At 40.6% G+C, this 26199-nt stretch overlaps 1 protein-coding gene across 7 annotated transcripts in view; it reads left to right on the top strand.

The window, feature by feature from the left end:
• The first annotated feature begins 9205 nt into the window (after positions 1 to 9205).
• SPTLC1 (serine palmitoyltransferase long chain base subunit 1) overlaps positions 9206 to 26199 on the top strand; it is a 37822-nt gene continuing 20828 nt past the window's right edge. For 2 of the 7 annotated variants that reach the window (XR_013958801.1, XM_080638104.1), the window contains exons 1-7: positions 9239 to 9293; positions 9893 to 10134; positions 11294 to 11317; positions 12210 to 12317; positions 19184 to 19278; positions 23108 to 23201; positions 23674 to 23746. Coding sequence is in view for 6 of the 7 variants with exons in the window: in XM_080638104.1 (XP_080494230.1) it covers positions 9916 to 10134; positions 11294 to 11317; positions 12210 to 12317; positions 19184 to 19278; positions 23108 to 23201; positions 23674 to 23746 (613 nt within the window). In the remaining variant the exon portion in view is untranslated. Of the gene's footprint in view, positions 9294 to 9892; positions 10135 to 11253; positions 11353 to 12209; positions 12318 to 19183; positions 19279 to 23107; positions 23202 to 23673; positions 23747 to 26199 lie in introns of all 7 variants that reach the window. The other 5 variants (XM_080638109.1, XM_080638106.1, XM_080638105.1 and 2 more) reach the window with 5 other exon arrangements.

Here is a 26199-nt window from a genome sequence, read left to right as displayed (position 1 = left end):
GAGATCCATACACAAAAAGCCTTGAAATATGAATTGACTGTAAAAACTTCTGTTGCACAAGCCACCCATTTCACGATAAGATTGTTGGACAATTTAATAATATATGATTCTCATTTCACCAGCTGTGCTTGGAGCTGAAGAAAACACAGGTAACTTTACAGCATCACAAAACTGAACACAGAAATCCTAGGAACTACTGCAGTAGAAATGCTGCAGAATCTACCTAATGGTTTCCTTTTCTTTCCATATAAATACAGACATGACTCAGAGAATCAGACCAAGACTTTATATCTCCCAGACACATAGGAACCAAGATTTGCTTAGAGGTGCGTCTAAATGTTCTCAATGCTTTTTTTTTTTTTTCCTTTAGACAAAAATTAAATGTGTTATAACTGAAAAACACAGCAAACCTACCACGACAGAAAGAGACTGGATTACTTCCTGGTTTTGACATGAACCATCACAGCTCATAAAGTTAATCAGCTTCTTTGAACAGAAATGTAGCAAAAAGGTTTTTTTTTCAAGAATGAAGCATTTATGAGACTTTTCTCCAGATTTCACCCACTCCCCTAAAGAAACAAGTATTTGCATTTGCATCCATCAGTGGTCTCAGTTATTCATACTTGTCAGAGAAAGTAAGTGCTTATCTCACATTCTCTATTTTATAACTGTCTAGGAAGTCAACATGCTTGTCCTTTCCTGTCTTATGGGAAAACAAACCAGAATATCTGGAGAGTTGTTTTATTGTGTTAGTGCGTTTAAGCAAAGACCAACTGATTTTAAGCTGCTTTATCATCTTACACATTAAATAAGAATAGTGCCATGGTTTAAAATAATCAGTCAGAATATAACCCAGCAGTACAGAAATAAAAATCACAAAGAAGAAACTGCAACTGAAAACAGGCTTGCTTGTTTTCCAAGCCAAAATGGCACAAGCTAGGCAAGCTCTAGTCCACTGCGTTTCTCAGAAGACTTCTAAGACATTGGCTATCCTACTTTCAATATGAATTCTAAAGTGAAACAATGGTATAAATAAGAATTTATATTTTAAATAGCCTATCATTATAGCTGCAAAATTGCAGCCATTTCCTTCAAGAGGAGGGAAAAATACTACCAGGATAATCAGGGATAATTAGCAGAATATTCAGATGGAGCACAAGCTAAGTTGTGCCAGTTTTTCTCACTTGAAACTGCGCACTAGCTTCAGCAGCTGATGTAAACGTGCAGCAGACTTGTCCTCCAGTGCAAACATCTTACAGAAGCAAAGCTACAAAACCAGTAAGTGTTTCATGATGCACTGGGAAATTCTGAAAATCCTCAAAACCCAACTTGCACATTACTTTCATTCCAGCAGACTTTCACTTAGATTTTCAGAGGTCTCGGAAGGATCAGAATTTGTCTTGAAAAGCCACCAATATTCACCCATTGACAAGGACTCCGTTGTTATCTCAATTCCCTGTTAAATCCTACAGTTCAGGTCCCTCTGACAGGTACATTTAAACAAATACTTTGTGTGGGAAAAGTGTGTGGAGGGGTTCTCAATCACTATATATCCTGGCATTATTATTTTATCCCATTTATTTTATCTTTCAGATGTTAACTGCTTACAGTTAGTTTTGTGAAACATCTGGGGTGACTATGGATGCTTCATAATGGAGAAGATAATTTGTATTCCACTAGTTTGCTACGAAACACAGTTGAATAAGGAGCCATGTTTTTACTCAGGCTTTACTTAGGTAAAATCATACAGTTTAAGAGCCAGGTAAGAATTTCAGAGCTTGAAAGAGTTTTATCAATTAAAAAATGTTTAAAGCCACATCTGTTCTGAATTTGTATCAGCTATCTTGCAACTCTCTGAGTAGCAAACATATGCAAGGTGTTGCCTGCCAGACTTGACTAGCTTTGCCAACACATGCACACATGTTATACCTATAACCACAAAGAATTTTGACTTGTGTTCTGGTATGTGTAACATGGATCTGTAAACTGTGCCTCAGTAGATCAGCAAGAACGATGAGTTGGCAAAGGACTACTTTGCATTTTTCTGGCTGAAATTTAGTTGCTTCTTTTACATGCAGTTTTTGAAATATCCTTTCAAGGAAGCAAACTCCATGCTGAAAACCCTGTATTAACATGCTGAAGTTACTGTAACTTTTCAAACTTCTCTCTGACAACACCATCTGAAGTCTCTTGTTTCTAAACTGAAGTATGCTGTTAAGAGTTTCACAATCACATGCTGCAGACTACAGTTACCATTATAATGCAGAACCACATGAACATCAATGGAGCTAAACTGAAGAAAAAACCAGAAAAAGCCCCACCAGCATCTGTAGAAGGTGTCACAGAGTCAATGAATGCATTAGTAATCAATGCTTGCTACAGTCAGCACAATGGAATTTCTGAGAACACTGAATATTCTGCAGAGCTTAGTGAAGAAACCCAGTCATTAAAGAGGAAAAACAAAGATTATGTTCTTATAGACAGCTCAAACTGCTCTCAAAGCTCCTGGAATTGGTTTCTGAAGACTTACAGCTGGCTTAAAAGTTGAAATAAACTTTCAGCCTTAGCATGCTAAGACAGCATGCATACTACAATACTTCTATGCCCTGTGGTGTTACATAGATGTAAGAAGCTAACAGAAACCAAGTCACATGCACCACAATAGAAGTATGATCAAGAGATGCTTTTGCTTTCACCAAAATCTGCAGCTATCTGCTGTCATTCCATTTTCCCTTAGGCCAACAAAACCAACCACTGCGCAGAGCACTACTTTATCCCAGTTGTGATCTGAGTTCTGTGTTCTTTTTCTGCAGGCCTGAAAAAGTTCAATAGTTCTTTTCTACCTTTCATCAGAAAGATTTATTGACAATTAGCTGTAGAAAAATGAGGAAAATAATCTCTCCTTAATCTTTAAATATGATCTGTTACCTGAATGGATTAAACATGCATTGAAATTTAATACTAGGAACTGGGTTTGTGATACTTGATCCAAAGCAAATTAATTGAAGCTAGTGCTAGAATACAGGTATCTATTGTATTTCTCTGTATCAAGAGAATAAAACTGTCATTTTAATCTTAAAAAAGCAGCTTTCACAAGGTTCACTGCATCTGGATCACATGCTAAACATGAAATTTTGGTGAGCACTTATAGTCACACGCCAGTGCAGGGAAAAGCTTGTCTCTGATACTGACACAATCTTTCACAGGGTCTGCTGAAGATCTCTTGTGAAACTGAAGTAGGATGTAGACACCTGCCTGTAACATCATGACTGTGTAATTGCCTAATTGTCTGCCTATTCTTTGCAGACAAATGAAATCTACAGTGCACATTGTGCCATTTTCAAAAAAACAGACTGAATTATCTTACTTCAAAAGATTCTAATATCTGACTAGAACAACCAAATTTTCACCTTCACCTAGGAGTCAAAGCATACTGGTACGCCCACAGCATTAAATGGGCAGCTTCATGCTCATTACTTTTTCTAATGGATCCTTTTTTTTGAGGCATGCAATTGCAACTATGTGAAGTTTTCCTTAGTCATCACTGCCAATAGCTGCCATAGCTGCCAATTCCATTTTAAGACAGTTTTGTCATGTATTGGAAACTTTGGTGCTTAGCTCAGTGCTGCCAAGCCCACATGGGGAATAGGACTGAAAAGAAGTGTAAGCAGGAGAGAGACTGCTGTGCCTACGATCACCTCTGTGCTAAGTTAGCTTTTTGTTCCAAAGGTCCACCATTGGCTGAATATGGTTTAAAAAGAGGATCCTGGCCACTCATACACAGTTACAACTGCCATTGATTCCAAAGAGTTGAGGTAAAATTCGGTCCCACTGTATGCCAGTAAAACATCATGTCATTTCAACTTCATGCCACTTTGGCACAACAGGTGTTCAGGGTGCCATGATACAGTTTGGAATTGCTAGAATGCACTGCTCCTCTGACCAGTATATACCCTTACTCTTACACAAAGCTTGTGTCAAAGGTTGCAATTTCCAGGTGTTTCCCAGGCAGATCTATGACAGGATTCTGCTGGTAAAGTTAATTCAGAGCTAATTTACTACAAAACTAGGATTAAACACATTTCCAAGATGCAGTGGTGCATGGCTTGAGATAATGCTAAATTTATCCTGTGTTCCACTTGTCTTGTGAACAGTTTCACCTCTGCATATCAGGTAGATTACGGAACTCGATATTCCAGTTCTTCTTGGCACTTGCACAGTACTCTTGCAACATCTTTCTGCTTCCCACTAGGAGTTGAGACACAATTTTGGGTATTAGTATTAAATTTCCAACTGACTTTGGACATTTTCTGTGCTTGCTGCCAGTATCATCTTGGTTTAGCATCAGGTTTCAAGAGAACAAAAACTAAAAAAAGCTAACTGGTACTATCCAGCTATTCTCCTTGCCACTATGGGATTGCATTCTCAACACTTTATTTACCTTTTGATTGTTTTTTGAGCATAACCACAGAACCAACAAATTACAACTAGGCATGCTACAAATGCAGTAATACAAGCTAAGCTTTCACCACCCAGAACACCAAATCATAGAATGGTTACGGTTAGAAGGGACCTTAAGATCATAGAATGATAGAATCATAGAATAGTTAGGGTTGGAAAGGGCCTTAAGATCATCTAGTTCCAACCCCCCTGCCGTAGGTGGGGATATCTCACATTTGACCATGTTGCCCAAGGCCCTATCCAACCTGACTCTGAACACTGCCATGCATGGAGCATTTACCACTCCTTTGGGTAACCACTTCCAGTGCCTCACAACCCTCACAGTAAAGAACTTCTTCCTTATATCTAACCTGAACTTCTCTTGTTTAAGTTTGAATCCATTACCCATTGTCCTATCACTACAGTTCCTAATGAAGAGTCCCTCCCCACCATCATTATATGCCCCCTTCAGATACTGGAAAGCTGCTATGAGGTCTTCACGCAGCCTTCTCTTCTCCAAGATGAACAGCCCCAACTTTCTCAGCCTGCCTTCATAGGGAGGTGCTCCAGTCCCCTGATCATCCTCATGGCCCTCCTCTGGACTTGCTCCAACAGTTCCATGTCCTTTTTATGTTGAGGACACCAGAACTGCACACAGTGCTTTAAGTGGGGTCTCACAAGAGCAGAGTAAAAGGTCAGGATCACCTCCTTCAACCTGCTGGTCACACTCCTTTTGATGCAGCCCGGGATACTGTTGGCTTTCTGTGCTGTGAGGGCACACTGAAGCCAGCTCATGTTCAGTTTCTCATCAACCAACACCCCAAGTCCTTCTCTGCAGGGCTGCTCTGAATCACTTCTCCGCCCAACCTGTAGCTGTGCCTGGGATTGCCCTGACCTACAATTCCAGGTCATTGTAGGTGTAGGACCTGACACTTGGCTTGCTTGAACTTCATGATGTTGTCATTGGCCCACCTATCAAGTGTGTCAAGGTCCCTCTGGATGGCATCCCTTCCCTCCAGCGCATCAACCAAACCACACAGCTTGGCGTCATTGGCGGAGTTGCTGAGGGCACACTCAACCCCACTCAGTGGACTCAATATCCATGTCGCTGACAAAGATTTTGAACAGCATCAGTCCAAACATCCACCCCTGAAGGACATCTCCATCTCCAGCTGGACATTGAGCTGTTGATCACAACTCTCTCTGTGCGGCCATTCAGCCAATTACTTATGCACTGAGTGGTCCATCCACAAAATTGCTGTCTCTCCAATTTAGAGACAAGGATGTCATGCGGGACAGTGTTGAATGCTTTGCACAAGTCCAGGTAGATGACGTCAACTGCTCTACCCCCGTCCATCAGTTCCGCAGCCCCATCATAGAAGGCCACCAAATTGGTCAGGCAGGATTTCCCCTTAGTGAAGCCATGCTGGCTGTCACCAACCACCTCCTTGTTTTTCATGTGCCTTAGCATGCCTTCCAGGAGAATCTGCTCCAAGATTTTGCCAGGCACAGAGGTTAGACTGACTGGTCTGTAATTCCCCGGGTCATCCATTTTCCCTTTCTTGAAAATGGGGGTTATATTTCCCTCTCCTACAGTGGGCCTAAGATCTTCATTCTTACAGTCCCTGCATTTGTCTCCCAAGTCTTGAGTGGCATAGTCGGATCAATTGCTGGTGAAGACTGAGGCAAAGAAGCCACTTAGAACCTCAGGCTCTCCAAATCCAAGATAGACAGTGCTCCCGTCTCCTTCCAGAGAGGGCCCGTATTATCCCTAGTGTTTCTTTTGGTAGCAACATATCTATAGAAGCCCTTCCTGATATCCTTGACATCTTTGACCAGACTCAGTTTCAACTGGGCCTTAGCTTTCCTGACCTGATCCTTAGCTTCCTGGACAATGTCCCTGTATTTTCCTCCCAGGCTGCCTGACCCTGCTTCCACCTCCTATAAGCTTTCTTTTTCCTTCTGAGTTTTCTCAGCAGTTCCTTATCCATCCATGGAGGCCTACTGGGCTTCCCACCCTTTTCGTTCTGGTCAGGATATAACACTCCTGAGCTTGGAGCAGGTGATCCTTGAATGTCAACCAGCATTCTTGGGCTCACTTCCCTCTAGGGCTTCATCTCATGAACCTTCCTGAGCAGGTTCCTGAAGATGCCAAAGTCTGCTCTCTTGAAGTCCAGGGCAGTGAGCTTGCTGCGTGCTCTTCTCACTGCCCTGAGGATCTCAGACTCCACCATCTCATGATCACTGCAGCCAAGGCTGACCTGGAGCATCACATTCACCACCAGCCCATCCCTGTTGGTGAGCACAAGGTCAAGCATTCAAGCATGGCACTTCTCTTTGTCAGCTCCTCCAGCAATTGCAAAAGGAAGTTGTCCTCCACACAATTGTGGAACCTCCCAGATTGCTTGTGCCATGCAACAGATATCCCTCCAACAGAAAATCAGTGTGGTTGAAGTCCTCCATGAGGACAAGAGCCTGAGAGCATGAGGCTGCTCCTATCCACCTATAGAGGGCTTCATCCACACTCTCCTCCTGATCAGTGGTCTGTAGCAGACCCCCACAGTAATGTCCCCCGTCACAGTTCTCCCTTTGATCCTAATGCACAGGCTCCCAGTTGGCCCATCACCCATCCCCAGGCAGAGTTCCATACTCTCCAGCATATCATTGACTTAAACAGCTACAACCCTTCCCCTTCTGCCTGGTCCGTCTTTGCTAAAAAGCCTATAACCTTCCTTTCCACCACCCCAGTCATAAGAGTCATCCCACCACGTTTCCATAATGCCAGTGATAACATATCCCTCTAGACGTGCACACACGTGGGTTGGTGAGGAAGGTCCAGAATAAGAGCAGATGAAGAATCCTGTGAGACTGGAGGATATGAGGAGAAAACAAAATTTTATGCTTTCAAAGCAGGAATTTCCATAAGTGTCTATGTTCAAACCTTTTGTCAGGACTTTAACTTCAGAGATAGACTCAGAATGTTTCTCCTTTCCCTTTTCTTCCCAGTCAAAAACTGTCATTGCAAAGGACATCTCCTTTCACCTCCCCCTCTTTTTTGCTGTCAGAAGTATAGCAGCCTTAAGCAATTAGCAGCAAGCCTTGTGTTGGAACAATGAAACTGCTGAACAATAGGGATAGGCTCATTATTATGACAGACCCAGCCTATGATAATCCAGGCAAGGAACTCGAATTCACTGCCAGAAGAACGGCTGGTTAGTACGTTATTAACCTCACTGCATTTCAAGCTTGAAACAAACCGTTTCACAAAATCAGTTTCTTAGTCTACCAATCATACGCATACACTGAGAATTAGAATCTGATGTTGAGAGCAGCGGTGTAACTTAATCTATGGCCCAAGACAACTAGTATGGCCCGCTCTTCTGGGGACAATCTGGGACTGGGATGCATACCAGACACATTCTTGGAGGCTGGCAGTAGTCATCTCCCAAGAGTCCTCTGGCATGATGCAATGGCCACAGAAGTACTTAACAGTGAACAGACCAATCTTGATGCAGCTTAAACAAAGGGGACATTTATTGTCTCTGTTTTGAATTTTCAGATAGCCTCAAAACGCATTTTTTCTCTTTACTGTGTAGAGCCTGAAATTTGACAAGTGTGTCATGAAGTACAGAAACTTGGGGAGAAGATTAACTATTACACATTTCAGTCATTGTGAAAGTAAAGTTCACTGTTTTTAACCGTCTGCTGTAAAACTATAGTGATTGCTTGTAGGTAGCCACAGCACTCAAGAGTTTTGCTATAATCTGTTTAATCAACTGCTGTCCCAGGTTCCCATCTACTCTAAACATGGCAAAGACTAGTGACTGAAGCCCCAAAGGGTGCAGTTTCATGGTGCAATGCAGAGGGACTTGGTCACTTCCCCACACTCAGGTGCATCTGTGCACTGTTACACTTTCTCTTAATGGGGTTTCTCTTCCCAACAGTGCTCTGCTTTGTGGCTGCTCACTTTGGCAGGACTCTTAGAGCTGTAGTTTCTCTTCTCATTTTAATTTACTTACTATTTCCGCTACATTTTGGTTTTGCTTTTGCCATTTAATTCATTGGCTAAGTATCTGAACAACTCTTTCTTATAGCAGTGAAGTCACTGGTTTACAGGCACAGGGGCAGCAACTATGTTAGAGGCAGCAGAGGTAACAAAGCACAGGCTCTGCCCTTAGCAGTTCCACCCTGGGGCAGCATGGGGCCGAAGGAGCCTATGGGTGTGGAGAAAGTGATGCCAAAATTACATCAGCATGTTCAACAAACAGGACTGGGGTGCAATTACCTGAAAGGAGGTTGTAGTGAGGTGGGGGTTGGTCTCTTCTCCAAAGTAACAAGCAATAGGACAAGAGGTAACAGCCTCAAGGTGTTCTACGGGAAATTTAGATTGGTGAGAGTGTGATCAGGCATTGGAACGGGCAGCCCAGCCAAACGGTGGAAACTCCATTCTTGGAAGTGTTGAAAACCGGTGTAGGCGAGTCCCTTAGTGACATGGTTTAGTGGTGAACATGGTACTGTTGGGTAAAGGTTGTACTTGATTCTCCTCCGTGGTGCCACTCCACCACCCATCCCGCAGCACGCCGCCAGGGCCGCGGAAGTGCCCGGCCGGACCCAGCCCCGTCCTCTTCCCGGGCCGTCGGCTTCCAGGCCCTTTCGCAGCTTGCCCCGGCTCCGCCGCGCCGGAGGGGGCGCTCTCCCGCGGCCATGGCCCTGCCCCTCCGCCTCTGACGCCGGCATACGGCAGCGGCTACGCCCGGTGGGCGGAGGAGGCGGAAGTGGGAATCGCGGCGATGGCGGCGGCTGGCATGGGGCAGCAGTGGGTGTTGGTGGAGATGGTGCAGGCCTTCTACGAGGTGCGGCCTGGGGCTCGGGACCGAGGTGCTGTCCGATCGGCGTCGCGGGCGGCTGGGGCAGGGGCTCCTCGGCTCGGGAAGCTGGCAGGCACTCGCCACCGAGATGGGATAGGGTGAAGGGGTGTCGCCGCCGCCTCCCGGAGGACGGGGCCCTCAGTCGCCCAGTGGCTGCCGAAGCCTGGGCGATGCGTGTGAAGGCGCCCTGTCCCTGGGCCGCTGGTTTCGGGTGCTGGGAGCAGGATGTAGAGCCGGACCTGCCGCGGGGCCGGTAACCGGTGGGGCTGGAGCTGCTTTGGGTGGGTGGAGGCTCTCAGGGTGGTGACGTGCCTCCCTGCACTGAGCCGGGAGCTGGCTGGGCATCACTGCCGCGTCTGTAGGGCTGCACGGCCAAGATAGTGAATATATGTGTGTGCAGCGTGCTCGTATATTGAAAAAAATAGATGTTATGGGGTTTTTTTTGTTTATAGAGCTACATTTAAGGTGTATACCACAGCGTTAAGCCTTAATAAGATTCACTGTGAATATAATAAGATCAGGGTTTGTGACTTTTAAGTGTTATTTAGAAAAGTAAAAAACTACTTTTAAATGTTTGTGCTTAGGTTGTCTCCTGGAGGGAATCAGCATGGCATGTTTCATAGAATCATGGAGTGGTTTGGGTTGGAAGGGAACTTATAGGTCATATAGTTCCACACCCCTGACATGGGCAGGGACACCTTCCGCTAGACCAGGGGTGCTCAAAGATGCATCCAGCCTGGCCTTGAACACTGCCGGGAATGGGGCAGCCACAGCTTCTCTGAGCAACCTGTGCCAGTGCCTCACCACCCTCACAGGGAAGGAAAAAGTAAGTTTGTATCCAGGCTTTGTTTCATGACATTAAAAATGATGTCCTGGTTATAGGCTGTGTTCTTATATAAACAGTCTGCTTCCCTCCTTTCCTTTGGCAAAGATTGATATGTTTTAAAGAATTTATACTGCAGTTTGCAGTACAAACATAGAAGTGCTTAGCACGGTCTCAACTGCTGAATTCAGAAAAACTGTAGACACTGGAAAGCAGGGGCAAGTAGTTTGTGTGGACTTCTACTGCTACCATACTGTGTGTTCTTTAGATGCCATGGTATATGCCAGATTGGACAGAGCCTTGGGCGTTATGGTGTAATGTGAGGCATCCCTGCCTGTGGCAGGGGTTTGGAACTAAATGATAGAATCATAGAATAGTTAGGGTTGGAAAGGACCTTAAGATCATCTAGTTCTAACCCCCCTGCCATGGGCAGGGACACCTCACACTATACCATATCACCCACGGCTCTGTCCAACCTGGACTTGAACACCACCATGCATGGAGCATTTACCACTGCTTTGGGTAACCTGTTCCAGTGCCTCACCACCCTCACAGTAAAGAACTTCCTTGTATCTAACCTGAACTTCCCTTGTTTAAGTTTGAATTCATTGCCCGTTGTCCTGTCACTACAGTTTCTAATGAAGAGTTGCTCCCCACCATCATTATAGGCCCCCTTCATATACTGGAAGGCTGCTATGAGGTCTTCACACAGCCTTCTCTTCTCCAGGCTGAACAGCCCCAACTTTCTCAGCCTATCTTCATATGGGAGGTGCTCCAGTCCCCTGATCATTCTCATGGCCCTCCTCCGGACTTGTTCCAACAGTTCCATGTCCTTTTTATGTTGAGGACAGCAGAACTGTACACAATACTCGAAGTGAGGTCTCACGAGAGCAGAGTAGAGGGGCAGGATCACCTCCTTCAACCTGCTGGTCACTCTCCTTTTGATGCAGCCCGGAATACAAATGATCTTAAGGGCCTTTCCAGCCCAAACCATTCTATGATTGGTGAGCTGAAATGTACTCTGCAAATGATAATTTTTTTATAATTTTTTTTTTTTTTTTTAGTTTGATATGTCATAGAACTCCTTACTGGTTTCAAAAACTTGTGTTCAATTTCCCTTAGTTTTTGGATGTGTGGTTCATTCCACTTCCTTTGTTGGCAGGTCAGATCCTACCTGAGAATGCTGGTGAGTGGGAGCTCTTCCATTGAGTTGAAGAGGAAGTACGCTAGTGTGTGTGTGTTTTGAGTTTCTTAAAAGTAGTAGATATCCAAAGTGTAGACAGGAGCTTTTCTGAGATGGAATAACTTAACCCATCATTAAAATTACATGGCAAGTACTGATGCTGTAATTCCACATCTACTTCAAACTAGCTGTGCTGCCAGAGGAAACTGACTTTCCTCCCTCCAAGCACCTAAGGAGGCTGACTTTAAGTTGGATCAGCTCTCTGTTCTGGTTTGCTGTATATATTCCTCAATCTTGTGTCCATGCAGAGGGTAAATGACACAGAAGCAAAACTGCTTCTGGTGACAGAGCTGGGTTATACCTGCTCAAAGTGCCTGTGAAACAGGCCATGGACAGCCCATAGGCCAAAATGGGCTATGCAGACAGGATTAGGTTTCTTTGAAAATAATTATAGCTGTGCAGCTGGTGGACTATGAGTTTTAAGAATGTAGGCTTGAAGTGGGTGTATATAGATGACACACACCTTCAAGCTCTTCAGGAGACTTCTGCTTGTTGTGAAAGCTTTCTGCTTTCACAGATACTTGTGCAACCCATACTGCCTTTATTCTCAGTATTCAGTTGTGTGCATGTGTGGAACTGAAGCCACTTATCAATTTAGTTTGCCTTGTTTATTAACAACAGAATAAATCCATTGAAACTCAAGTTAACAGCTACAAGTAGTAGTTGCAAGGCAGTCCATTTTCATATAGCTTTTGCTGGTTTAGAAATACATATCAGTTGATCAGCTTTGTTTGGTTTTTTTGTGAGTCTACTAGTAGAGACAAAACTGTTGCATAGTGTCACACTGATTCAGATAGAATTCTGTGTAGACTTATTTTTGTGCTTTTATTTTCAGGCTCCTACTTACCATCTCATTTTAGAAGGAATTCTGATTCTATGGATAATCAGACTTCTTTTCTCCAAGACATACAAGCTTCAAGAGCGATCTGATTTAACACCTAAGGTATAATGAAAAAATACTTTTCTTAGAGAAATATTTTATAGCTGTCAATACATTTGGCTGTTGAACCCCTGCTGCATCACAAAATGTGCTGTTTTTTTCTTAGGATTTCAAAGGATAAGCTTGCTTTGGACTAAGAAACTACTTATTGCTTAAATACTTCAGTTCATGCTTTTAAAGTAGGACTGTGTTTGAGAATCTGAGAAATACAAAATAACTGATGTGAACGTAACTGCTAAGCTGTGAAAAACTGACATTAGTTCTTCTCAATGAATGGCGTTCTAAAAATGAAAGTTATACTAAAAAATCCCCCACCAAATAAAATGAACTAAAAGATTGCAGAGAGCAGGAAAATGATCAGTCTATACACATGGTATCTGTGAGTAATAAAACTGAGAATTTACAGTGTTAAGTGGGTTCCAAAAAACTTTTTCATTTATTAGCAGTTTTCTTCTTTTGCAATGCCGTTGACTGGCATTTCTTCCTGACTTCTGGCTGGAGACTATAAGGAATAAATAGAGTTTGGTTTTGAGATCTCTGTCTACTATTTTGTCGGAGACATTGTCTGTAATTGTGCATGCTGTATAATGTCAGAGGGTGCCATTGGATATATTTAAAGTACTGTGGGATGCGCTCTCTGAATGTGAAAATAAAAAGGACATGAACGGGGACATGCTTATTTTTCTCAGCCAAAGATGAAGATGGAAGCAGTGTTTTCCATAGGAGGAGCTCTATTTGGAAGAGCCTGTCTTGTCTACAGATAGTTTATTGAAAGTAACCATAAATACAACACCAAAGTGAAAGTGTGAATAAGACTTTTACAGTTGGTGGACTTAAGCAGACTGACACATCAGAGGTTTGGAGTGATACCATCTCTTACTCTACAGTGTAAGTGATAGCTGGGAAAAGAGCTCATTTATTTTGTGTAGGGAAATGGCTGTGTGGGGAGAAAAAAACCAACAAACATCCAAACAAAAAACCCATGACAAAAACTAACAATGTTAGTTTTTTATTGCATTTATTAACAAATGCACCTTAATCTTCACTAAAAATTTACAGATAGTTGATACTGGTCTGTGTTGTGGGTTAATCCCAAGTAGGCAGCTAAGCACCATGCAGCTGCTTGCACACTGTCTCTTCCACACCCGTAGGACAGGGAAAGAGGAGAGGAAGAGTAAAGGCAAAAAAAGTTGTGAGTGAAGATAAGATTGTTCAATAAACAAAGGAGAAAAGGAAGAAGAGAGAAAGAAGACAAGTGATGCTAAAGCAATTGCTCACCACATCCATGGGTGGACCAATTCCCAGCCAGTTCCTGAGCAAAAGATGGCTAACTTCCCTAAACCTCCTCTTTTCCCTTTCATTGCTGAGCGTGAGATTGTATGGTATGGAATATCTGTTTGGTTAGTTTGGGTCATCTGCCTAGGTGTGTCCCCTCCCAACCTCTTGTGCACCCCCCAATCTATTCACTGTGGGGGCAGAATAACACACAAACTGTTCAGCGTGTTATCTACATTAGCATGTTACCAGGATTGTTTTGGTCACAGACCTGAAACACAGTGCTATATGAGCTGCTAAGAAAGAAAAAAAAAAGTAACACCATCCCAGCCAGGCCCAGTACAGGCTGTTTCATACAGTATGGTGCCCCACACATCCGCGCTTCTGTGTGTGTGTTCAGCTGTGTGTACTAACATGCCAGTTGTTCAGCAAGGAGGCTGCTGATTTGCCTTCTGGTTGGTTCTAGTTTGATTCATGCTGTGTTGTTCAGTCTTCACCATAGGAGAAAGGAATTCTAGGTTGCTCTGATACAAGCATTGGAGATAGGCCAGCTCAGGAGGTGGAGCTCAGATTATCTTTGTGTCAGCCACTTGTGTAATGATACTTGGATATCAGCATAATAAATACTACAGAGGAATACCACTATTGCACAGCCATTTTAATATGATATGACTAGTCTGTCCTTGGGGAAGCAGAGGTAGATGATACATTGTGAAACCTATTGTACTTAGGAGTCATACTTCTGAAACAGTGAAGAAATCTGCCCCAGAGATAGCTTCTGGGTTTAGTCAAACATGTAGCAAAAGAGTATGAAATCTAGTTCAGTAATCATAATAAACTGACTGTGTCATCCCTTAGTAACAGTGTTTGTAGGTATTCCTATTGGTTCTATTCCAAAATAATGAAATCTGCCAAATCATTAACTAAAAAGTTAACCTGTCTGTAAGTTCCTGATGGTTGGGATTTTGGGAAGTACAGATAAGTCTGTGGCCAGAGAAGGTGCTGGTCATAGAAGTTCTTGTGGGCTTTTTGCCCAAAATAAAATCTATAGGCAAGTGGCAAAGTGCCACTGAGGACTGGAGCAGGCTGTGGATAATTGCATGACATCATGTAGCTACAAGCTCATTCTTCAGTCATCAACCATTTGTGTGAAAGGAGAGTGCTTTTCCAAGGTATGTGCCTTTCAGTCTGTATATAGTAAATGTTACTGAGCTTTTATCTTACCATTTGTAGGTGGGAGGAATAGTTGTTTTCTTTCGTTTTAGAATTTTCACTGCGGAGTAGCATGAGAACTGTTTTATTAGAGCAGTATTAGGATGGAAAGTTCCTGTCAAGAGACAAATGTTTGATTCGTGGCTAAGAAATACTGTAAGCGACAATTGTTTTCTCTTGCAGGAACAGCATTCAGATTGATCCGATGTTTTTCTACAGGGAAGAGCAGGTGTAATCTGTTCTTGCAAAGGTTTTCAGTCATTTTGAGCAAAGACTCCCTATGTAGGTGAAGATTCTCTTAAGTATTAGCATAGTTTGAAAACTCAAGCCCACAGCTTGTGCCTATTTATGCCATGCTGATACATGATTCTGTAAATACCATGAAAATTAAAGACTCGCTATTTGAGGACCAGCAGATAAAAAAAATGCTAACTTCTGGATCATGAAATGCATGCATGCATGACAGTGTTTGAAAACACTAGTGCTAGCTAAGAACTGTTTTCATGAATATAATTGCTACCTTTTTTTAAAAAACAGGGTCAACAAAGCAATTGATTTTAGTAATTTGGGTTAGATATGTTTATACCCAAATATTTCTCTTATCCATGGTATCTGGTGTTTAAAAAGTACAAACCACAAAAAATGAAATACAATCACCCAAACTCCTTTAAATATATGTGTGTGTGTGTATATTTAGCTAAACACATTTTAAATATTAATATATATATGCACAAATGTATTAAATCTGTATATTACAATTATAAAATGTGCATGTAAACATTTTATAACTTATATTTCCCAGAGTATTGTCTATTAATACAATTTGGTGCCTATTTGGGAGGAAAAAGATTAAAGTGCTGTTACAAATGTAGGGTCACTGTACAAAAGCCGCCTTCTGGTCTGGTCCTTTGGTCAAAGGGAGATGGTCACATTTACCCTGAAAAGTCAGCTGGACAGGCCAGTCTACCGAGATACTTGATGTATAAAAGAGGTGTGGACTGTCACATCTGCAGCGTGAATGGCAGTTTTAAGTTGAGATTAGTACTCATTTTAATCACCAATATCTCCAATCCCCCACCATAATGAAATAACTTCTGTCACAGAAGCTTTTGGTAGACTACTCTCCTAAGTACGTGTGGAAAGAGCCAAGGCATGAAGATGCAGTTGTTTGTTGTTTATATTCCTACATCATAAAGCAGATTGTGAAGTAACGGATGAGAATGAACATGATCTAGAATTAGTGATACTGCATTGTTTGAAACAAGGCTTAGTCTTCTGTATTTTTTATTTTGCGTTAAGAAAAAAATACAATCAGGATACTGCCACATCGCATCTGTGGTTTGTCACCTTTGCAGTTAGTGTGCTGCAGACATTTCAAAGGGAAAATTGGAAACTTCTTGCAACTTAATGTAAGTGGGGAAGAGAAGTACTAATTATGAATTGCTCATTATCTTTGTGTTCACAGATTTTGACTGCAGTTGTACTATGCTGATTTATTTTAGTTACAGTGTGCTATAAATACTGTTTTTCTTTCTGCTAGATTCCACACAGAAAGATTTTAATTGAATTTGTATGTCAGTTCCTAAGCTGCTTGGTGATATTTCTTTTTACTCTTAGTTCAAAATATTAGACTTAAATGAAAAATCTAAGTACGTGCTTGCAGAGCTTCAATTCTGCCCTCTCTGAAGAATAGGTATGTTATGTTGAATACTCTGCCTTTGAACCATGGGGTATAAAAGCTGTTCAAATATTCTCTGTCTTCAAGTCTTAAATAGAATAAACACTATGCTTCCTAAGTCCTTTCCCTTTAGGCATTTGATGTCATTTAATGCCTTTCTTATTTGTCTTTCCAGAACTGACAAGCTGCACCACTTCTCACCTGATTTGTTCTGCTCCCTTACTAAAAAACCAGCAACAACCAAAACAACCAAGCAACAAAAAAAAACCTCAACATCCCCCCAAAAAATCCCCAAACAAACAAAAAAACCCAAGACTCCCCAAACCAACAAAACCCCAAACTCTGTGCTCTAAAAGGAACACAAAACTGCTGATACAAGCTACACCATACATCAGGACTTTAGGGCCTTTTGACACCAGCTGTTACACGAGCAGAGTGAAGGCTGCATGAGCATGCATACATCCTGCTTTCTGTTTTTTCAGAAGGCTCTTTGAACTCTTGTGAAGAGGTCTAAGCTGCTGCTGGGCAAGTGTAATTCAGGATAGTTTACTGGTAACATCAACCGATCTAGGTTGGGATTACTTCGCTGTAGGACCTAGTTCAGCTATATATCCATTCTGCTTTTGCTGAGTTAGTTTTCATCTGGATAATTTTTCTAATTTTTTTTAATTTGTCTGCTTTTGTAACTACCAGTACCTAAACAAGGAACAGAAGTGTGTTTGTGGTTGAGAGCACTGTACTGTAGCAGCTGCTGTGAGTTAGCACATTTAGTTTTAAATTGTCTGTGGTATTTTTTTCCAAATAGCAGTACAGTATAAAGATGCACACTAGTACCTGTTCTGAGATGAGGATGGAATTGCCACTCTATCTTGGATTAATGGAGTTCAGCGTACAGGGTTGTGGTTCTACTCTGAGGTTAACCTGAACTTGGGTAATGCTTTTGCACCATTTTGGTACTGTTTTCGCATGTTAATCGTTATAGGTTGTATCTTCTGATAGCCTTCTCCCATAGGGTTCTTGAGGTATTTGCTGGGTCATGTCAAACACTAGGTCTGAGAAGAGAATGTAGTAATTAGTAAGAGTTGATGGTATTTATTACTGTTTTGTTCTCTGGTGCTGAGTTACCTATTTGGATTTTTTTTAATTGAAGCGTTAAATTCTGCTGCCATGCTTTGGGTAGCCCTAGTATGGGATGAATTAATAACCCCCCCTACTTTAATGCTTTTCTTAATTTGTGGTACAGCATTTCAGTGCATACATAGCTGTGTGCAAGGCTCCAGATGGGGTCTGTTCTATGGTGATTAAAGAAACTAAGCACTTTTTCTGACATAAATGTAGCCACTTCAAAATATTGAGTATATTCAATTCTGTTGCACATATTAATGGCATTTTATTTCCTTTAAAACATATGCCACGTGGGTTACATTTCAGTAAGAAATCTAACATAGGAAAGTTAAATAAAAAGGTATTTAAACTACATCTGCAAAATATTAGAAACACAAGTGACTATGCTCACGTAAGAAGGATCTTTTCTGAAATAGACTGCTATTAAAATTTCCATTTGTGTTTTGAAATAGACCTTTGTGGAGCTTCTGGAATATTAATTAGTATTCTGGAATTACCTAGGAAGAAGTTATTCATTAGTTTGGTAAAAGGAAACTGATGAAAATGCAGGAGACTGTGTTGTGTGTAGTTTCTTTTTGATTTTGTTTGTATCTTAATTTGGTTTTGTTTGTCAGAGGCTTTGAAAACTGTATTTGAAGAAAAAAAGGAAAAAGATACTGCTGTGGTGTTCTCGAAAATTATTTTCAGAATTTATATTTTAATATTGAAATAAGTAGCATTATATAATCTACTGCTTTTTTAAATAATAGAGAAACATAAACCCTTTTTAGTTGTATCATTCAAAGTTATTGTGTTTACAAATATGTTACCAGGTGTGTTTTGCTGTACTAGTAAATAATGCTTCAGGAAAGTTCTGCTTTCATGGTATGAAGGATGATTTTGGTGATTTGCCTGAGTGGTTGCTAATTTATGTGAAACTAATCTAATGCACCTGTTACGCTGGTCTACTGCATGTCCTTTGGAAAATTCATCTGAGGTTTTCCAAATAGTTAAAGCACTTTAAAAATAAATGTGCATTCAGTATTTCTCCATGATTAGGAGGGGGGCGTGTGGTTTAGAAGCTCTAATTACCATTTCTTGAGCATTTGGCAGTTTTTCTGCACTGTGTCCTGCTCACATATGTGTTACTTTGCTAAGTATTTTAATGCCACAGTTGCTTAAACAGCACTGTTGAAGACTTGAGAATGTGAAGTGAAGCCATTTATATTCACTTATTATGTACTTTGTATTCAGTTACATAAACTTTAGGGGAGATTTGTAATAATAGATTGAATAAGACAGTATTGATTAAAATTTGGCAGGGATACCAAGTTAGTATATCTTCTCTTGATTATCATATGGTAAGATCTTTAATGCACAGGCACAGCTGGGCTGTTGTTCTTTATATCTCCCTCCTTTTGAAGAGTTTTGGAGCCCCTCAGCTGAACATACTGAGATAGCATCAATTCTTAGTATCTCAGAAAGGTGACACATATTAGGATACGTAATTTGTGATACAACTATTAGCAACTGTTCATTAGAGCATGGTGTCTTTTCTAATGGGAATCTTTCTGAGAAGTATTCCTTTTCTCCTGTTCAGGAAAAAGAAGAGTTGATTGAAGAATGGCAGCCAGAGCCTCTTGTACCTCCTGTGCCAAAAGATCACCCAGCTCTCAACTACAACATTGTTTCAGGGTAAATGTAACTAAAATATATTCTGGTTTTTATTTCAACTCAAATACTTAACGTCCATATTTTTAAGCATATTTCTTAGTAAACATTTCCATATTTTTAAATCCTTTCGTAAATGAGCTTCATTTTTAGATAGCAGAATGAATTTGCCACCGAAGAGATGCTTGATTTTGCAACATTATCAAGACTATCTTATTAAGAAAATATTTCTTACTTTAAATGTTAGGGTTTGTGTTTGGCTTGGGTGTTTTTGTTTGTTTGTTGATTGGTGGGTTGTTTTTTTTTTTTTGTATTGAGGGTGGAGTGAGGAACCCTGTGTCTTCACTGTGGGTCTGTATTGTGTGTTAATAATTTATTTAATTTTTTTCTGAATATGTAGACTTAGACATCCAGAAGTGGTTACCACCTTCTGTGTAGGGGTTGGGGAGGAAAAGTCATCACAAATTGCTTGAGAAGAAACTGATTTTGCAGCTAGCCACTTGATACTTCATGAAAAGTTGTTCCTCTTTGGACAGTCAGAAGTGGAGATGATTAAGGTGCTTTGTGAGGAAATTATGGTTCAGCATTCCTTGTGGGTTACAAGGCTTTTAAAATGTGTAATGACTTAGGCAAGAGTCACAGTATTTCAGAGATTGCTTTAGAATTTCTTTCTCAAGCTTCAGATTTATTTCAGTAACTTTTACAATATAAGCATTCTTAATATCCTTCTAGTGACCCAATAATTTAAAATAATTCAATGACAGAGCACAATTACTTGCTGTCATAGGGAACTCCATTTTGATGGTTCTATCACCATAAAAAAGTGTGCCTCAGAAAAGAGATGCCTATTTTAATCAACTGTGATGTGAATAATCCTTTATTGTTCAGAATTTTGAAACAAGCCCTACTGTGGACTTAAAGAAAGTGTTGGGTTTTTAAAAAACCATGAACAAATAAAGTCATAGTGCATAGCATGGTTTGGCCTGGAAGGCGTATCAAAGATGATCTCGTTCCAACCCTCCTGCCATGGGCAGGGACACCTTCCACCTCTAGGGGTTTTTTTGGAAGATGCTCACCAGCAGCATTTATTTTGTTTTCAGAGAGTCTCAGTGCTTACCAGAGAGGTTTGTTCCATTTCAAGGTGTTCTGTTTCTTGTGAGGAGGGGTGAGGCTGTTTTGGGGTACCTGCAAACTGGGAGCAGGTTTGTCTTGTTTTGGGCAGCGTCTTCCACTCAAGGAGGTTTTACTCCATTTTTGTGGTACGCCACTGCTCATAAGTGGAAAACTACCTTGCATCATCCCTTACAGGTGTACGTACAGCTAGCATCCAACTTGGTGACTGCGTGACCCCCAAAGATGGGATTCAGCCCTGAATGCATAAACCTAGATGTTGCCTTGAAAACGAAGCCATAATTTCCCCCCTTCTTAAGGGAGATGTGAGCTTTCCTACGACTGACAGCACTGTTGTGAGAGGGCACCTTCCTCTCATTTTTAGCAATAAGAGACTCAGCTCTGTCCTATTGCCTCAGAAAGTGCAAGGTCCTACATCTTGATGAGGCAATCTCAGGCACAGCTACAGGTTGGGTGGAGAAGTGATTCAGAGCAGCCCTGCATAGAAGGACTTGGGGGTGTTGGCTGATGAGAAACTGAACATGAGCAGGCTTCAGTGTGCACTTGCAGCCCAGAAACCAGCCATATCCTGGACTGCATCAAAAGGAGCATGACCAGCAGGTCAAAGGAGATGATCCTGCCCCTCTACTCTGCTCTTGTGAGACCCCACTTGGAGCACTGTGTGCACTTCTGGTGCCCTCAGCAGAAGAAGGAGATGGAGCTGCTGGAGCAAGTCCAGAGGAGGGCCACAAGGATAAGGGGCTGGAGCACCTCCTGTATGAAGACAGGCTGAGAAAGTTGGGGCTGTTCAGCCTGGAGAAGAGAAGGCTGCGTGGAGACCTCATAGCAGCTTTCCAGTATCTGAAGGGCATCTACAAGGATGCTGAGGAGGGACTCTTCATTAGGGGCTGTAGTGATAGGACTAGGGGTAATGGATTCAAACTTAAACAAGGGAAGTTCAGGTTAGATATAAAGAAGAAGTTCTTTACTGTGAGATCGGTGAGGCACTGGAACAGGTTGCGCAAGGAAGTGGTAAATGCTCCATCCCTGGTAGTGTTCAGGACCAGGTTGGATGGAGTTCTGAGCAACATGGTTTAGTGTGAGATGTCCCTGCGTTTGGCAGGTGGGTTGGAACTATCTGATCTTAAGGTCACTTTCAACCCTAACCATTTTATGATTTTATGGTATGTGCCAAAATCCATAGGTATAGGCCTGCTTTTCTGAATATTTACAAGCCTAAGTAGTTGTTTCACATAATAGGGCTTCCAACGTTTGGTACAGCTTGTTGATGAGCAAGACAGAGGAACAGATCCAGGTTTATTTTAATGACAGTCAGTTTCCCAAGGCAGTAGCATATGTATAATGCTACTACTGTGCAGGAGGTGCACTTCAGTAATGCAGAATTGCTCCTATATGGGGTCAGGTTCAACTTGTGTCAGTTTAATGTCATGGAATGGCAGTGTTGAACATACACTGCACATGTGCTCCTTTAGTAGAAAGCTTTCCAAAGCAGTTTTGTAAGCTTTGCAATTGATTGGATAAAGTAACGTATTTTATTTTTAAAGTGAGCAGATCTAAAACCACTGAGGGTTTTTTAGGTGAAGTTCAGGCAGTTCAGTGTTTTTGTGAATTTGTAATGGATAGCTTGGACTTTAGAGTTTACTTGCTTTGCACACCAAATGTACATATTGAAATATAGTCAGCAACCAGGTTTGGAACAGCTGTGCACAGACATTTGAGCAGCTCTGCTTTATTTTGATTGTGAAAATTGCTTAGTGCTAGTTTTCACATGGGAAAAGCTTGTTGAAATTTTTGAGTTTGAGGAATAATATAGGACTTCAACTGTAATATTTGACAACACATACAGAAACGGGCAGATGTAAAGTTTTATCTTTGGCTTACCTTTGAGACTTCTTGACATTGAGTAATTATTAAAACTTTTAATTTTGTAGTATTGAAGTGTAAACTGCTTTTAAGACAGATGAGATGCTTGCCATAATAGCTGTTTTTATCTTAAATTTTTAATAACTGCTTATCTAAATCATAGTCTTTTGGGGTAGAAAATTTTTCTGCCTTTTGCTTCATATATATCATGCACTCATTCGTTTGTTAATATTGTGTGTTTTCAGACTTTGTGTTTCCTGATTACATGAGTTATTCCAACTGTTGTGGGTTAAACAGAATTGGAAACTTGAGATGACAATATGAAACTTGATAAGACAATACTTTTATCTGCTTACAGCTAGTATCTGTATTTCAGGAGCTGTGTTCAGTATAAGATTGGTATTGTGGGTGTGTTTTGTGGCAAAAACATTCGTTTTAAATTAATTTTTATCATGGAATTAAGTAGGAACTGAATTTCCTTTTTTATTTGTAGTTTTTCTTCTTTAAAATAGGTACCACTTTGCTTCTAAAGGAGAAGCTTTATATATCTCTTAATATATCTTTTGAGTATATATCTTCAGTAATCATCCTTTCAACAAAGAATCCCAACACTAAGCATCTCGGGAAGGTGTTTACGGTTTATTTAAATACAGGAATAAATTTTTTGCCGTATAGTAGTATATTTGTGACTTGACACTGAACTTAAATACTGATTGGCAGCTGCAAAGGAAGAAGTGTGAAGAGGGCATCTTGACAAAACTGTGTGCTATTTACTGTTGAAAAATGAAACTAGTGTACTGTTTGACTGTTCATGAAAATGGCAACTGTTCCTAACAAAAGGTTTGTAATTTTTTTTCAGTCCTCCAACCCATATGATCACTGTCAATGGCAAGGAATGTGTAAACTTTGCATCATTTAACTTTCTTGGACTTTTGGATAATGAAAAGGTTAAGGTGAGTTCTTCCAGTTACTGTATTTGTGCAATTATTCCTCTTATACTTTGTGTGTTATCTTGAAATTAAGAGTGACTTCAGAAAGCACCAACTTTGTTAAGGAAGTGTTCTTGTGAAGCAGCAAGGAGGATCATATACCTTATAATTTTGTGCTAGTCAAGTTTGTCTTTTTACTGAAATTTAATCTGTCCTTTCTTCACAGTAACCAATTATCAAGTAAGATTAGTGTCTAATGTCCTTAATCATTAGAATGCAATGGATCATGCTTAAACACTTGTCTAAAGTAGTTTTGATGTGAAATTAATTCATAGAATTCTGTTCATTGTTATACTTTATGTAAAGCATGTCATATTACATGATGATTGGTATAAAATGTGTGATAATTGGTGTAAAATTCTCAATATGAGGTGTACAGAAGAGTTGGAAATTTAGTGTAGGAATAAGTATTTCATATAATTTTTTTCTTTTAAAGACTGCAGCCCAGGCGTCTCTGAAGAAATACGGTGTTGGCACTTGTGGACCTAGAGGATTCTATGGTACTTTTGGTGAGTAATTTTCTCTAATCTGACAGTGTTCAGACTAGTTTGGTAAGTCAGCCAATATAGTCTGTATATAAGCAGCAAATAATTTGCTGTGAATAACAGTTACCCTCTAACACACGTTTTACTGTAATTGTTAAGGGTTGGTAGTATTTATTATTAGTAGCTTTGTTTCTTACTCATTTTATGAGTTTCCTTACTCTTTGTAATGCTGGTCTTGGCAAGTTGTGAAGTTAAATATAATCTGTTTCAGTTCTGGTCACCAAAGTAGAAAGAGAAAATAAACATGTTAGAATTTAATCATGCATGGTGAATTTAAGTGTAAATTAATAGTTTTCTAAGTGGACCACAAGAGGGCAGTCTGATTTCTATGATAAAAATTATTAATTAAGTTTATCTAATGCTGTGGTCAGAATGAAGTTTTCCTTTGCTGATAACTTGTAAGTTGTAATCAAGAGATTTTATGACACAAACAGGTGTTACTAAGGGTTTTTTCATTCTTTTAAGAAGTATAAGTTGTTAAATATCAGATTCTAGAAACAGTTCTTTACAGGCATTTGGTATTTTGAAATACTGTATGGGAACCAAAGAGTAATACATGAATAGCTGCACAGTTGTAGGCTAAACCCATCAACTCATAATCTTGTGGACTTTCTGATCTTCACTGAGGCGGTGGAATTCACAGTGTGTTTGTGCTCAAATGATTTCACAGATGTAGCTTCCTATAGCCTTGACTTGAAATCAAGACTAACTTAAACTTTTCTCAGTCAAGCTAGTCTTTTAAGTGATCAACCAGGAACTCTACTTGTTTTGATTTGTTAGAAGTTTATGTATCAGAGCAAAGTTGAATCTTTTATACCAATCTTGCAGATTGTTCATTAGTATAAAACTATTACTCATTTCTAAAGTAGGTTCTGGTTGCCGCTTATTAGTAGAGAGCTTTTAGGAACTGATCAATTTCACAGTGGTCTGTTGGAATTCCTCCAAAATATGCTAACAAGCTCAAAGAAACTTGTGGACTAATGCCTCCTGTGTTTTGAGTCCAGGCTGATTTTAAGTTTTATTAAACTTTGCTTCTTTCTAATAATTACTCAAAACAGACCAGTTGAATTTTCTTCTCTGTTAAATGAGAGATTCTTTGTGTTGTTTTCTGCTGCCTTTGGAGGTCTAATCCTAAGATCCAAATTGTATAGCTTTTGCATTCCGTTCATTGGCTTCTGAATTTTTTGGGTAAAAGCTCCATTTCACAAAGCAGGTCATATAGTCTGTAGTATTGCTGCATGGCATCACTAGTGAAGAAAGCAATTCTCCAAGTGGAGAACTGGTTGAAAATTGACAAACACCTGCTGTTCTTAGATCCCAAACTGTCCTCCTGTTCTTCCTTGAATTTAAACATTTGAGTATTGCAGCATTATGAATCTCTGATAAGCACTTCTTACATCAGTAATGTTTTATGCCTCAAACTTTTCACACAAATTTTCATGTGTTGTGACTTCAGTAAATGAGTTACGTTGTGTTCAGAGCTATGTAGTTTCCTCTTACTTAACTATAGAGATTTTAATTGAGAATTGTCGAATGTTGTCACTCAGTTATTCCCTTTTAAGGGCTGATAAGGGCTGATACATCAATATTAGAGATGTCTTTCTTTGGAAACATTAGATAACATGTTATAATTTATTTTGTATGGAGACTTGATTCTTCATATCTCTGCCTGTTTGAAGGATTTTGTAGCTTTAGTAAGTCCCTACCAAGACATTTTTGCTTTGTGCTGTATTCCCTGAAAACAGCATGCCTTTATCCTGTGATAAGCTTGAAATACTAGTATATTCAAACATAACTGAATCTTAAAGTTATTTTCTCCATGATGATAGCTGAGGAGTGTATCACTGTTTTGGTGGTGGGGATTTTTAAGGCTATTGTTGTTTGCCTATGTCATGGTTTAAACCCAGCCAGGCAGCTCGTTCACTCACTCCCCCCCCTTTCTTTGCCCCGCTCTCAGAGGGATGGGAAGGAGAATCAAAAGAATGTAACTCCCACGGGTTGAGATAAGAACAGTTTAGTAACTAAAGTATAACACAAATCACTACTGCTACCACCAATAATAATAAATGATAAAGAAACTAACAAGGGAGAGAATAGAAGACCTCACGACCCGTCGAACAGTACCTCGCCCCTACCCAGCAGTGAACTAGCCCTTCCAGGTAACTCTCAGTTACATCCTGGGCATGACGTGCTGTGGTATGGAATACCTCTTTGGCTAGTTTGGGTCAGGTGTCCTGTCTGCTTCCTCCCGGCTTCCCCTCCTCCCTGGCAGAGCATGAGACCCAGAAAGTCTTTGGTCAGACTAAACATTCTGACCAGCAACTAAAAGCATCAGTTTTATCAGCGTTGTTCCCAGGCCGAAAGTCAAAAACACAGCATTGCACCAGCTACTAAGAAGGATTAAAAAATGACTACTA

Source organism: Psittacula echo (assembly GCF_963264785.1).
Source record: "Psittacula echo genome assembly, chromosome: Z".
NCBI lineage: Eukaryota > Metazoa > Chordata > Aves > Psittaciformes > Psittacidae > Psittacula > Psittacula echo.
This window is presented reverse-complemented; position numbering and strand designations above follow the sequence as displayed.